The sequence below is a fragment of the Buteo buteo genome, chromosome 11 (assembly GCF_964188355.1).
Source record: "Buteo buteo chromosome 11, bButBut1.hap1.1, whole genome shotgun sequence".
Classification (NCBI taxonomy): Eukaryota; Metazoa; Chordata; class Aves; order Accipitriformes; family Accipitridae; genus Buteo; species Buteo buteo.
The window spans coordinates 34,784,141-34,798,860 of record NC_134181.1 but is presented as its reverse complement, the minus strand read 5'-3'; the positions used below and the strand labels follow the sequence as shown (position 1 = coordinate 34,798,860).

The window sequence follows — 14,720 nt, the reverse complement described above, 5'->3', positions numbered from 1 at the left end:
ATTAAAAGCAGCACACATGCACAGCCCAGTTCATTAGAGAGGGTTTCTAAGCACTGGCTTGGATAGAAACAAAATCCTCAGTAAAGTTCCCCTCTTCTTTGTACAAATTAAAGATATCCCTGTAGGGATGTTGTTTCTCCACATTCTGCTGTCTCAGTACAATTCCCACTTGTTCTGCAAGGACCTTATCCAGGGTGTCAGGCTCCTACCCACCCAGACAATGTTTTCTCACTAAGGCTGTCCCCAAGAGCCCAAAATTCGAGGCTGGTCTCTGATACAGGTAGCTGCCTGCTGGGGAATAGAATCATTTTAGTGAGTGCCCAGCACAGACAACTGTGGATCACCATTGATTTGGAAAAACCAACTGCATCTTCACGTAACTTCATTATAAATCAACTGAGTCACACAGTTCTGTTCCTAGCAGCAGGGTCCCAGGCTTGCAGTAACATGCCCACTGCTCTCCTGCTGTTAGCATCCACTTCATAAAGCATCGGTACCTTCATCCACTTTGCTCACCTCTTCTTTCAATAATAGTGCTTCTCTGAGAATCAAGGAAAAACCTGCAGAAATGTTTGTAAGACACTAAAAATATCATTTGAATTCCTTCTTTGACGAAGCTAAGGACTTAATTTGAAATGTACCTTCCAGGCAGATACACCCTACCCAACACCAGAAAAAGCACATTTTAGGCAGCTAACAACTAGGCCATTCAAGGTACACAGAGCCAGCAACCTGTAAGACAGCATCCATCTGTCAGAAAAGAGGGATGCAGAATGGACAGCTCAGTTTTCCCCAAGAACGGGAGACACCACACCGGCATACCAATTCATGCCCTTGTTCCCCCTCTCATGTTACTATGGAGCAGCTGCATTAGTGTAACTGGCTCTGTTTTTGTCTGTCCTTTCTATATATAAAGACAATTGGACAAATTCAATCCTGCCACTCTGTTACTCTGTCCTGAGCAGCAGTGGAAATATGTTGAGCCAACAAAGGCATTCAGCGTAACCCTGCCAAATCCCATTCGGTGCTGGCTGCCTGCAAATGAATTGCACGCGAAAAGCATGCAGGGTGGTGTTCCGAAAAGCACTCAGCACCGGATTTGTTGTGCTTGGGCAAAGGCTGGATGCAAGAGCCCAGTGCTCAGTCAGAAGAGGGCCAGAAACATTCACACCCTCCGTGAACAGCACTGTCTAGTCAACACTTCAGAGCAGGTATATGGTATCTGGTCTGTTTTTTGAATCCTTTCCTTTGGCATTCCTGGGGATTTGGAGGCGCAGAGAAGGGATTCAGATATCTTAGAAAAAAAAAAAAAGAAATAAGTAATAGTGTTTCTAGCTCAGTAGTTCTAGGGAGAAGCTTGAAAACCTGCTGCAAATACTTTCTGCTTGTACGGTCTGAACAGTTGATATTTTAAGACTACCACAACTAAGTGGCTGGCATTTGGGGGAACCTGAAAGCACAAGGACCAGAAAGAAAAAACAAACAAACAAAACTCCTAAACCTTTTTCTTTAGCTGTCCATGGATGTTCTTCTCTCTACTCCCAACAGAGCAGGAACAGACCCACAAACACTGGTCCAAAAGCCAAAGGCTCACTGACTACAGCAGCAAGTCAATCACTGCACACCGTCTCAGCAGAATAACCTCCCACTGCCAGGAATACCTGTCCCCATTGACACAGGACAGTCCAGAGGAACAGCTTTGGGAACAGAAGAGCAGCCTGCCTAACAAATAAACCAAGAGTTCAAATTCTGGGTGTAAAATCCTCCCTTCTCTTGTCTTCCTCAAGGCCCATTTCACAACATAGCAGTTGTTTAAAGGGATACATAATCCTAGTACTTATGCAGGCAGAATTAACCCAGAAATTAAGCAGTTGGTACACCAGGCTTAGAAATTAATTTTTCACCTAGCTGGGATGAGAACATATGCAGGCAGGTTAACTCTTTCAGAGCAAGGCAGCAAAACTTGGATTACCTCTCTTCTGACTTCCCTGCTCCCCAGCTCACTCTCCCACAGACACAGCGCACTGCATCTGTAAAGTGGCTAGAAGACTCATGCAAAGGCTCAGACAGCAGACAACTAGGTTTCATGGTCCTTAGCAGGACCTGATGTCCAAGTGGACCTGTGCCACTGCCAGAGACAACTCTGACACAAAGTGCACGTGCTTGGCAGCGCGTCCACTTACCAAGAGCTGACCAGTTTTGAAAGGGGTCACACAACAGGAACCACCAGGAGCATCAGTGTGATTCTCCCCACCACCACACCCCAAAAAATAATAATATATTGAGGTCATTTAACTCCAATCACATTTAAAACACCATCTGACGAGGACTAGATTTGTTTTGGAAAATATTTTAGACCTTGTGTAAATCTTTTTCTTCTCTGCTTCCAGTTTTGCTTCTGGTTGTCACTTGTCTACACAGCCTACGTCACCTCATGGTGGGCACTGGGTCCCAATCTTTTCAGCTCAGGTGAGGACAAGAAAAAACCACTAGACTCTCAAGGCACTCCTCAGTACTGGTCAGCAAGACCAGGAAACACACTGTCCAAAGTCCTATCCTCAGTGACAGAAATGAAGAGATGCAAGTGCAGACCACTTAAGCAAGGCAAATTAACAATTCCACATTAATACAGTCCTCTGCAAATCTGTTTATAGGGATTATGAATCCCATTAATCTCATCCCTATGGCAGTCTCACTGTTTTGTTTATGGGCATGTTTAATACAAAAAGCTCCTTAACACAGCTTCACCAGCCATCCTACCAACTGTTCACATCTAGGCATCAGCAGCTTCTTTCTTGTCTGTGTGCAGTGAGGCAGGGAAGGGACAGGAATGGCTCTGGGAAGTTGCCTTGGGTGACCCAGCTATAGTTAATTTTAACTTTGAGACAGCCAGAAATCACATTCATGCACATACATACATCTCTGTCTTGATTTACGAGCACTTTCTGGATTGACAGCTACCTCAGCCTTTTCACACATTTGATCTTTTCTCTATCTAGCCCAGCCTCTGAGAAGCCCTATTTTATTTTTAGACAGCTCTTTCCTCCTCACTGCAGATAACAATGGAATCCTTTTGTTTTGCATCCTCATGAAGGTGCCCAACTGGCTCATGCAGCAAACAGCTAGAGTGCTCAAATGCAGCATGTTTCATATGACCAACCATGCTACAGATTCCCAAGGGAATCTCAGCTAGACAGAGGTGACGGGCTGTCCTTGCCAGCCTGCGAGGGAAGGCACAGTGAGGATTTAGCCTGAAGAGGTTAACATCAGAAATCCAGTTCCTGGCTGCCCTGTACAACTGGGTCTGCTGGTGGCACTATGTGGAATCAGTCTGTTATCTCCCCACGCATCTGTAGATGCCTCTCCCAAAAGCACTCATTCCTATTCACGGTCTCCCCATCACCTCTGTTCACTACCCCTCTCTCCTCCCAAAAGCCCTGTAAACAATAGATTCTTGCCTGCTCAGTGACCATCAGCAAATTCTTACAACACAGTCATGCCAAAAAAAGAAATAAAACCAGTTAACCTTTAACTAGCTTTCCAACATCTGCCCTAGACAGGCTTCTTTCACCTGAAACTCGCAGCTAGGAGAAGGCAATTTGTGACACACATGGTCAAAACAAATAGATGGTGCAGAGAACCATCTGGGCTGAGCTCTTCTCTCTCCCTGATCAAACAAATCCACAGCTGCTACTGCAATAACAAATGGGGCCTGGCATTTTGCTTCAAAATACAAACCCCAAAAGAGGAAAGGGCGTGGAGAAAAATTAAAAATACAGAAACAAATGATCCCCATCCCCAGTCCATGTTAGATGTATATAGGAAAGAGAAGTTATCCAGTCAGGCAGGCACAAAGCAATGATCAGGACCTGCTGGGCAGGGACCAAAATGTCCCCTTAATGCCCACCATAAGGCAGGGTACCACCAAGCCTCAACCAGAGGGACACAGGCATACAGGACTCACCTCTGTGGGAGCCTGAGGACACACATATAAGTAGAGAGCTGATAGTTTTCTGACCACCTGCCCTTTCAAAACCTTGGCCAGAGAGCTGAATGAAGCTGACTAGTATTCAATTTTATTTCCTGTAAAAACTCTTCTCTGCAAGAACAAATGTTTTCAGAAGAACATTTCTGTGACATGCTTCAATGGCCAATCATAAAAGCCACCTAATTCTTTTCAAAGAAATCAGATGCCCCATGGTTGTGTGTGAGCTATTAAGCAAAGAACACCTATGATAAAGTCACCACATTAAATAACTAATCATTTGAATGAGCACAGTATCAAGGTCCCTTTAGAGACTAAAAGGCACCAAGTTACAAGACAGAACAAGTGCAAGGCTCTCCTATAAATGCAGAGTCAAAGCTTGCTTTCTCAACCCCTATGTTCTTTTCTTAAAGTACAAATATTTATTTTCTTTTATCCTAACAGTCATTTTCTCCTCTCAAAGACACCAACGCTGACAACAAGTGGATGCAGCCAGTAAACAGGAGCCATTCAGGAGTTTCAGTGTACTTTGTAGGGGTGTTTATAAAAAAAGAAACATGCAAAGGAAATGAAGTCTTGCTCTAAATGCAGAGCAAGCTGGTGGACAGAATATAAAGCACTGGAAAGGAAGATTTTTACAGCAGCAGGGAAAAAATTACCCTGAAGGAGAAAGGTGTTCTTGGCTCTAGACAAAACCAAAACATACCATTAGTTTACTTCTGTATTTGCCCACTCTTTCCTGCAACAGATTCAGAATTCACTTTATCCTTCCTGATGATGTAACTGCATAAACATTCAAGGTCTTGTGTGAAATTCTGAAGAGCTGTGGAACTACAGCTCAGGAAGTCCTGCACTTCATAAAATTTGTCTTATTACACAAGCATAGATTTCCCCCCCCAGCTGACACTTTTTTGTTTGGTTTGTTTGGGTTTTTTTTTCATTATTGGTTTTTGGGGTTGCTTTTGGTTTTTCTGTTAGGGACTCAGGATAAAGAAATGTCAGGACATGAGAAAAAGAGGGCCACAGTTCACATTTGCCCTAACCAATCTGAGAAGCTGAAGAGTTGGCATCAACTGACACATCAGCATGTAAATTTGAGGTTTGGTCTTTTCTCATGGATTAGAGACGAGCTGTACAGAGCTCACACATTAGAGAAGCAAAAAAGTATCAGCAACTCAAGCATCTCTCTGCTATGCTGTAAGACAGCAAGGAAAAAACCTGACAAGTACAGTACTTTAAAATAGTGGTTGCAAGGGAGAGTTTGCAGATTTCATTCAGCACAGAAGCAAAGTAATATGTGGTGTGGCACACTAATGATTGGGAACAAGAAAAATGCACTGAGTCTAGATGAACTCGAGCTATATATAAGATTACAAATACATGAAGTAATCCTGAAGCAGCTTGCATAAGGCTGTGATGAATTCTCCATCATTCAGAAATTTAAAAATCAGAGAATGTCTTTTATGAAAAATACACTCTAGCTCATCCAGAAGTTATGGCATAAATTACAGGGTGGAGTTTTACTGGACTGTGTCGTATTTGGAGGGGTTTGGACTTGATGAACATAAACATTTCAGGCTGGAAGGGATTGCTGTGAGATGACAGATAAGATCCTTTTGATAAGATCCTACTCAACTACTCTAAAATCAAAGTCAATTTAGCTGCAGTATGCCAGTTACCACCAAATCATACCAAATATTAACTTGTAATTACAATCTTCCTTATTGTCCTTCCATACTGAACAGAATTATAATTATAAATTATACACCAAGTACAGCTGTAAATAGAAACTGATTTTTTTAAGTGTGGGCCTGGAAAAACAAAACCACTGCTTTAACTGACTCATGATAATTTTCTGAAGAGATGACCCTTCCTAAGGATTTATAACCACGAAATACATTTCACTGAGATAGAGCCCAGAGAAGGAGAGTCACATTCTAGTAACACATTCAGCATTACAACATATAAAGCACCACATTGCCAAGGTGTGGGACAGCCAGACCTCCGTGAAGCTGGTTCTATGGGAGTTAATATTCTACATGACAGAAGGCTTAGAGTAAGCGGATTAAAAGGAAAAAAAAAAAAAAAAGAAAAAAGCAAGAAGGTGTCAGAAACATTAGATCTTAGCAACTCACCTGAAAAGGAGCCTTTCCTGTCAAGCACTGATAAATGATGGTTCCTATGCTCCAGAGGTCAGCTTTGGCATCATAGTGTTGAGACATAATGACTTCTGGTGCCTTTTTGGGGAGAAAACAGAAATCTCTTATGAAAAAATGTAGGGGTTTTTTTTTTTGGCAGCTGCAAGAAAGAAACAGAAGTCACTATTATGCTTTAAAAACCCCTGAGGTAGATTCCCCAATAACCATGAAAGATTTGCTCCCAAGACAACTGTAACACTACCTTGAAGAGGTCAATTCCCTATCCAATTGGGGGAAGCAGAGACTTTCGCTCAGTCAGACAAAAAACACCAGACACTGGTTCGCTACTTTGGGCAAACTCAGTACTTTCCCTTCTCAGAGTACCATTTTCTGCTGAATCCACCTGTGCGCAGAAGAAGCCTCACTGAAATTGCACAGACAGATCTTCTAAACGAAAGCAAGTAGCTTCAGCCTCCATCCTGATCTGCATGACTCATTTTGCCCAAGATGGCAGCATATTAATAATTATGCTCCAGAGCCTGCTGCCAAGGTCACAGTTTGGGTTCAAAGGCAGATCTGTCCATTTCAGTCCAACAGCTTGAGCCCTGCTGTGCTTCAGACTCTGGTTTCTAATCTCACACCATGCCCTTGGTTGCTCCCTCCCAGGCTTGTTCCAAAAGCTGGAGATGGTGCAAGTCCACAAAGCCCTGTGGCTCAGGAGGCAGCGTGCCTTAGGAGTGGCAGCAGAAGAGGGACAGAAGGGCAGGCTTGCTAATCCCACGTGTTTGTAACAACAGATTTCATCGCGGTGCTGCCAGCATGGAACAGGATCAATTTTCTAGCTCTGTTAGGAGTAAAGGCCATGTGTAACAAAAAAAAAAAAAAAAAAGGCAGCACACAAGTTGTGGACAGGAGCTCGGTCTGTCCCTAAGGGAAGCAGGCATGACACCAAACAAACCCAAGGAAGCAGGACAAGAGCTGCACAAGAAGGTCTGAAGTCTCACATGGCATGGATCATACCAGGGTTCAGACAGAAAGCTCATTCTTTCTTTTTTAGAAAATACCTTTCTTTTTTAAAAGAGCAAAATTAAAAGAGCAGCAATGGGCTACAAGCTAAAGCAGGGAATAAGGCCTGTCTTGCCAGCAGATGTTCCCAGGGCTACCACACAAGATCCACAATAGCAGCAGGGACAGACTTCAAACACCTCCTGAATCCCAACTGAACCTTCCATCCCCATCTTCCTTCAAATCCATCAGTAAACAGAGAACAATACAAAACATTCCGAGATTCCTTGTAATGTCCACAGTTGCTTAAAATAAAAAAGGTAAAGTAGAAAAAGGTCTTCACTGGCTTCCTCCAGCCGTATCAAAAAATAAGCTGGGTGTTTTCATTTACTTTCACAAGAGACTCTGAAAGAAAAAGTATCACTAAAAATAGACAATTCAGGAAACTCACAGGAGAAAAAAATTACATCATCTTCACATATAGCATACTTCAAATAAACATCAGGCTTCAAAAAAAGGGAGAGGGAGGAAGTCTGTTAAGTTAGTACTGTGGAACAGACTACCAAGCTCACTAGCCCTGTGCAGCGCAGCACAGTCCAGCCTAACTCTGCCCAAAGAGGATAGACAAAAAAACAACCAAAACAAAAAACCCAAACAACTTAGAGTGGATTAGACCATGTTCAAAATCAGGTGCCCACTGCCCCCAGGACACTTCTAAAAAATTCAACCTAAATTGATCCACATCACCTTTTTACTTTGAGCTCAGACAGCCACATGTCCAGGAACTATTACATGGCTGGCTTTGGCATTTCTATTTCTGGCCTGGTTTTGTCATTTTTAATTTCACTGACTTGATTCAACACTGAGATCTTGACTGCTACCATGAGTACAAATGAGAGATCACCTCCTCACATCCTGGTCCCAGAGTGGAAAGTACAAAGGGAGTGAAAGGGATCAGGCACATCTGTTTCACAAGCTAAGAAGTCATCCTGGAAGCAGCTGGTTTGGTGAAAGAATTAGTGGGGGGAAGAGGATTAGGAGTGGGAATGCACAAAACAAATTGCAAATAGAAGCAGGTGAGCTCCATTTACACCCATCTGCTGAGTTGTACAGCAAAGCATACTTAGGAGTGAGTTAACCAGAATGGCAAAATCTCTGCCTGTATAGGTCTACAGATCTGAAGGGATTTTGCAAGACCAAAAAGAGCTAAAAACAGTTGGAGATTTTACAAAACTGCTGTCAAACAGGGACTTTGCTCCTGATGCTGTGGCCTTAGCAAAAATGACTGCAAAGCCCAAGGTGACAGCAGGCTTGTGGAACCACTGTCTCATAAAGGGCCTGCTGAAGCAGTGATTTACTGAGGCTCCTCTCCAAGGAAGCAACACTTCAAATATAGCCAGATGTGTGAAATATCACCCCAGCCCTCACTCTCTTTTGTTGTTGCTTTGCTCACAGCAGAGGAAATACATTTCATTTCCCAATGCCTTCAGTGGAGAGGCCCCGGTCCCCTCTGGAAGATGCAGTTCCTGAGAGCAGACAGCAATCAATACTCCATTTTGTTCAGTTTTATTTATCCACAGCTCACCTCAAAGTTGAGCACCTGTTGTCCAACATTACCAGCAGTTAGAACTTTATGAAGTCTCCCTGTGTAATAGCTGGTTTCTGACAAATAAATAAAATTTCACCTCTGGGGGAAAGACGAGAAAGAAACCAAAGCCTTGCTTCTGGGGTACAAAGCACAGACAATACAGAAAAACCTGTAGGCAAAACACACTTACCATGTACATTGGTGAACCACACAATGTAGCTGCCATCATATTATTCTGCAGATATCGGGCAAACCCAAAGTCAGCTACAAAGAGAAACAGAGGTAGGTCAGGATCAGAGACCAGTTCTAGAGACCCTACACATTCTCCACCTCCCTTTCACTTCCCATGAATCTTCACAGCAAGTGAAGTACCCCATCTTAACAAGACTTTGATAGCTCTCTTCTTGAGCAACAACATCCTTGTGCTAGTTATTAATGCACACTACAGACACTAGAAAAGGACAGACCAAGCCACAAAAAAAAAGTATTCAGAAGAACAAAGTCCCATTCATTTTTCAGAGATCAACAGTCACTTTTTCCTGTACCTATTTGCCTGCACTCCAAAATGTCAGCTGCTCGAAGCTGGTAAAGCTCTCTTGACTTCAGTGAGAACATGCCAGTTTATACTAGCTAGTTCATCTGCTGCTATCTCAGCTTTTAATTTGGGGAACTAAAAGTTCCCTTCCATCAAAAAGGCTGCATGTAACAGACATCCAAGAGAAACCACCACTTGCCACCACCCACATTTTTACATCAGCCCTACTGAAAACAGTCTTGCTCTGTTCCTTTAGAAGAGTTTCAACAGTGCTAACTCCAGCACGAGGACAGAAAGCTGAGCCATAGTTCACCTGGTGGCTAGAAAAGCCAGGGACAAGGAATACCAAGATGAATTACTTCTGCAGGTTACTCAGCATCTGATCATACGATACTTAGAGGTTCTCTCAAGGTTACCAGATATTTCAAGCTAGGAGATTGACACAGCTGTTTACACTGTCATCTGTCACTAATGAATTGGTACAGCAAGCTATTCCCTGGACCACATACTCTCAGGGAAGTGGGAGCAAGGGGTTGAAGCGTACATCACACCCAAGAGCAGCTGTGCCCACAGCCCTCCTGCCTGCATTTGGAGCTCCCACACACTTCCACCTTCTAGATAACTCTTTACTTCACACACACAAAAACCAACCAACCAACCACCCATGCTTCAGCCAAACAGGCAGCAACATTTCAAACTTCTCCACTGGACCTCATTTCTCAGCTGAATGAAGGCATTAACACTTTCTCCACAGCACAGAGTTCAGGTGAGGAACAGTTTTATCTAATTGGTGTCAGCTTCAGCTCATGAACTGTAACACAACCAAGAAGTCCACATGTTGAGGTGATACCATCCAGCACTCATTTCTGAGGGACCACAGGGGATACGTGTGCTCTGTAACTGGATTTCTGGAGCATGTCCCAACTACTAGTCCATCTGTGCCACTCGCCTAATGTGCAAAAAGCTAATTCCTTCAAGATACAGCTGAGAAGCCTGCCTCTAATTCAGACTGTGGAAATGTCTGCTTTTAGGTGTGCCTGACTCCCATTGTGCTCTCTGAGGCCAGCCAAGAGAGCAGCTAGTTTCAGGCCTGAAGACACCAACATCTACCTCAATACTATTAAAAGCTGAAAACAAAAGTCACAATGCCTGCTCATTTCTTGGTAAGCCTGGAAATTAGAAGCCAATTAGGGCAGGCTGGTATTTGATTTTACCGAGGGAGGCACTGTTCAGCTGGAAGTGGAGCAAGGCCTGCCCAATTCTTTTGTGTTAGTCCGTGTCCTGGCAGAGCAGAAAGCTCTTGCTCCTACTGTTTGGAGTCAGCTGAAGGATATGTCTAGTAGAGGAACTAAGCAAGGAAGATGAAAAATGTCAGGGCTTTTTAAGAAGTACAGCAATTCTTTCCTTCTCCTAGACAGTTCCCCGAAGAAAGATTGAGGCTTGCCACTTGCCTGTCACCAAACTCTCCTGAGAGCGCTTAGGGTGACATTTCTAATGAGGTCTTACCGATCTTTATGCGAATGTTGTTGGGATTTGATTTCCTGCCTCCAGCATAGGAAAGGAGGATATTCTGTGGTTTCAGGTCCCGATGGATGATGCCTTTGCTGTGCAGCATTTTCATGGCACCTGCTATCTGCTGGAGAAAGAGCCTGATGGTGTCTTCACTAAGTGTCCGCATAGCTAGGAAGAAGGAAAAAAAAATAGCCACAGATGAAAAAAATTACGGTGCCAGTTCTCTGAAGAGCCTAGAGGGCAGATTCTCCACAGCAATTAGCCATAATTTGTCATTTTTATTTCCATGTATGGTGTTTTCTCTCCACACACCATTTCTGAATGATTCCTATAGGCAACAAGGAAGAGCGTTTGCATTCCCAGCTTATTCTGTAGTCAGGGCTGTTTTCAGCCCCGAGTCTCTCATGGTGAACTCAGGCCAGTGGCAGGTGCTGAATTTGGGTCATCAGCTGGGTCCAAAAGCAACATTTGGTGAGGTTTAGGGCTTTCCTTAGCAAGAGCTGCCAGCCAGATCTAGGCAAGCATTAGGCAGGGCCTGTGGCCCGAGGAGTGGGAAGGTCACTAGCTTCGAGCTATGGTCGGGAGTGGTTGGACACCTAAGGTCAGAGCTTTATCACAAAGAACGTCTGAAGGTGAAGCTAAGAGGAAAGGCAGTTAGGATTAGGATTTATGCCTGCCAGAATCATTAAGGCTCATGCTGGGCCTGGAAAGGGTTGATAGGTTAAATTCAGACAGCCTGTTAGGGTACCTGGCCAGCAGGGATCTGTAACTTTGGGGTATGAGTCCAAGTCTAGGCCTAACCCTTGTGCATCATCACCTGCTAGAGCAAACCATAACTCTAATCTCAAACCCAGGATTAAAGTGAACCACAGTCCAATACCTAACAACATACCCCTACCAAATGGACCCTACAAACTGCCATCTGACACCCTACATCTTGCACCCATAGATGCAGCAAAAACATCTCAGAATGCTTTCAGAAGCAAATTAAAAAAACCCAACATTAGTAATCAAAGTCTGCAAATATGGAAGCTCTGAATTGCACTCTCCTGAGATATGGGCTTCCCAAGAACTGTGGCGTGAAAATAAACATTGAGGGGATTAAAATAAATTTTCAACTGGCTCTTCTAATCAGAACAACGAGACATTAGGTCTCATTGTTTTAAGAGCTATACGTATGAAACTCTTGCCAAAGCTGGGACCGGCCAGCTGAACAAACCCCAGGATCAACAGTGCTACCAGCCTGCCTCCTTGTCAGTCACTGAGCAAGTGAGGCTTAAAGCAAGCACCATTTCACTTGAATAAAATAATTTCTTTTGTAAAAAGTCCCTGTAAATTACTTGGTACTTCATTAGTGTTTTTCCAGCTGTTCTCTAGTAAGACATTAAAACAAGCTGGCAGGAGCTTCAAACTGCTACTCTACCTAGTCAACTAGAAGGGAGGAATTCTTATGAAAACACAGATGAGGTTGCACACAGCTTTAACACAACACAGGAAATTAAAAATCTGACTTTTAAAATACATGCATGGGAAACAGCAAGGGACACAGATAAGTTAAACAGCACTTAGAATAGAAAATAAACTCCCACCACTCCCAAACCTCAGTGTTCTAGAAGGAGGCACAAGCAGAGCTAAAATGTCACCACAGCTATCAGCTGGTCCTAGACTCATACATGTGAGACCAGTGCACATGTATATAGAGTTTCTCTCCCCTCACTGGGCCTTTTTCCTCATGAACTGGCACTCAGCTGGAATTCAAGAGGCTCCTCTGCAAGAAGAGGAGATTCTGTGAAGGGATTTTAAGGACATGAAGAGGTAGCTCAGATGCAAGTCTTCCAAACCCACTTGCACCTTCTGAAAAAAAAAGCACTGCCTCATCTTTCACAAGGCTTTCCCTGACCTCCTTCTGAAATGTATCAGCATACTCAGTCCTGTACCATTTTCTGTCTATTAAAGGTCCAGCATCTTAGCTGTGCTCAATCTTCTCTCCTACAAAAGGTCCCTGCAACATTTCTGCGATTCCTATTCAAGGAAATCTATTCAGGAATGGCTAAAACATCATCTTTAAACAAAACAGCAAGAATTCCAAAGTTTTTTTACCCAATTCAGCTCAGGCCCAGGAAAGGGCAGGCTGTCTCATCATCCCCCAAACATGAAGCAAGACTTGAAACTTGGCAGTTCTTAACATTATTAAGCTAGCAGGCAATTGCAAAATCCTGGCTAAATACACTCTGCCTCTAGCAGAGAAACTGTGTTGTCAAGAGCCTTGTTCTGACCTGCAGTCCCAACAGCATGACCCGTCTTTAAGGCGTTACCCTCTCCTTTATATAATTTGGTGGCTATAAGGTTAACACAGCACTAGCCACCATCCCTCAGCAAACCAGCTAAGCCTCCCTAATGTGGATTCTAACTCTTCATACTGAGAACAACAACATTGCTACAAAGATCAAAAAAATCCATTCACCCAAAGAAAAAACATCCTCAGCTACTAATTTCTGCAGAATTTAAGCTTTCCCACTTCACAGAAGTCTGTACAAAGCTCTCATCCCTGCAAAGGTACTGTTTTCCTGACACAGGCAGAATCTAAGCTGGTGTCTTCAGCCTGCAGAGAGATTCCCCCAGCGCAACTGCTGTGGCATAGTGCAGCTACCATGTTGCAGCACAGCAAAATTAGACAGAGGTCTGTTGGATCTGCTGGCAGCATTAAATCTCACAAATCCAGGTAGTGCAGCAAGGCAGGACTGTGAAATTGAGATGCTGCCCTCAGTAACAAGAGAAGGGTCAGTCAGTTACTTGGGGAGCGTAGGGGCATACCCTTTTACCTCCCTCCATTAACAAACAGGCTATAACACAGAAAAACAGAAGTCCTTATCTCTCATACTCAGCCCATCAGTCTACTGTGTGACAGCAGCAATCTCCAACTGAAGGACAGAGACATAAATACAACTGACACCTTCAGTGACTTCAGGATATTGGTCTGCAAAAGATATTCTAGATCAGCTACCATTGGCAGAGGGAGGGAAAAAGATACAGAAGACTTATTCAATTTAGGTGCCAAAAAAAAAAAAACCACCACCGAAAACCCACACAACCAAAAAAGGTGTGAGGAACAAAACATCTCCATATCTTTGCTACATCCCAAATAGGGAACTTGTACTTCTGTCCATGCAAAAAGGGGATATTCTCATCTTCACCAGAAAACTGCTGGCCAAACACTAAGCCCGCACTGAAGTCTGGGCATCCCTGTGGATGTCTGTGGTGAGCAACACATTCTTGCAGAGAATGCTGTTTCACAAGCCTTGCTTTGCCATTACTGAGAAGTAATAATATCCCTGTGTTTATTTTCATGGGCTCCACTTCAGTGACGAGGCACTCGGCTTACTGCCTTGGGAACAGCAGCTACACAGGTCAGTAGATCAGAGCAAATATTTACTGTGGGTCAGTGTGGGGCCTGCATACCTTGTAGCTCTTGAGGCGTAGGAAAAGGATGAAACCACCTAAAAAGTGCCCTGGTCGGCCTGTGCCGAGATGTTCAACCTGCCAAGAGGCTGCCAGGTAAACTGTAGTAAACAGCCCTTGTCAGCTGCTCCAAGGGTAGATGCATTGCAATAGACACGCTGATGTTACATGACAACACCATTTTAGAAAAGTTATTTAGGAAAAAGAACTTCTCCTCTTACCCACAGGTGCCACAAGTATCTCTAACATGAGCCCAATCCAAATCACACTGAAGTCTGAGAGACCAAGCTGATTTATGTGGGGCCTGTCTTGTAACTACCCCAGCTCCACTTGTGCAGAGTGTGGCCAGCAAGAGTCCTGTGAAGTCTTCTATACAAGTCAGAAGACTTATCGCAGATAGGTCTAGTCTCATCATAGATGTTTCTTAATCACCTAGCTGTATAGGGTAAAAAGTTACACAGCAGTGCCTCCCTCATACCTCTTGTTTGCAAAAGGGTC

The 14,720-nt window shown here is 43.7% G+C and overlaps 1 protein-coding gene across 7 annotated transcripts in view; it reads right to left on the bottom strand.

Annotated features, from left to right (window-relative positions):
• Nucleotides 1-14,720, bottom strand: part of ULK1 (unc-51 like autophagy activating kinase 1) — an 85,757-nt gene that overhangs the window by 49,832 nt on the left and 21,205 nt on the right. For all 7 annotated transcript variants that reach the window (XM_075041473.1, XM_075041467.1, XM_075041469.1 and 4 more), the window contains 3 exons: nt 10,758-10,931; nt 8,907-8,980; nt 6,121-6,222 (listed from right to left, as the gene is read on the bottom strand). In XM_075041473.1, coding sequence (XP_074897574.1) covers nt 6,121-6,222; nt 8,907-8,980; nt 10,758-10,931 — 350 coding nt within the window. The remainder of the gene's footprint in view (nt 1-6,120; nt 6,223-8,906; nt 8,981-10,757; nt 10,932-14,720) is intronic.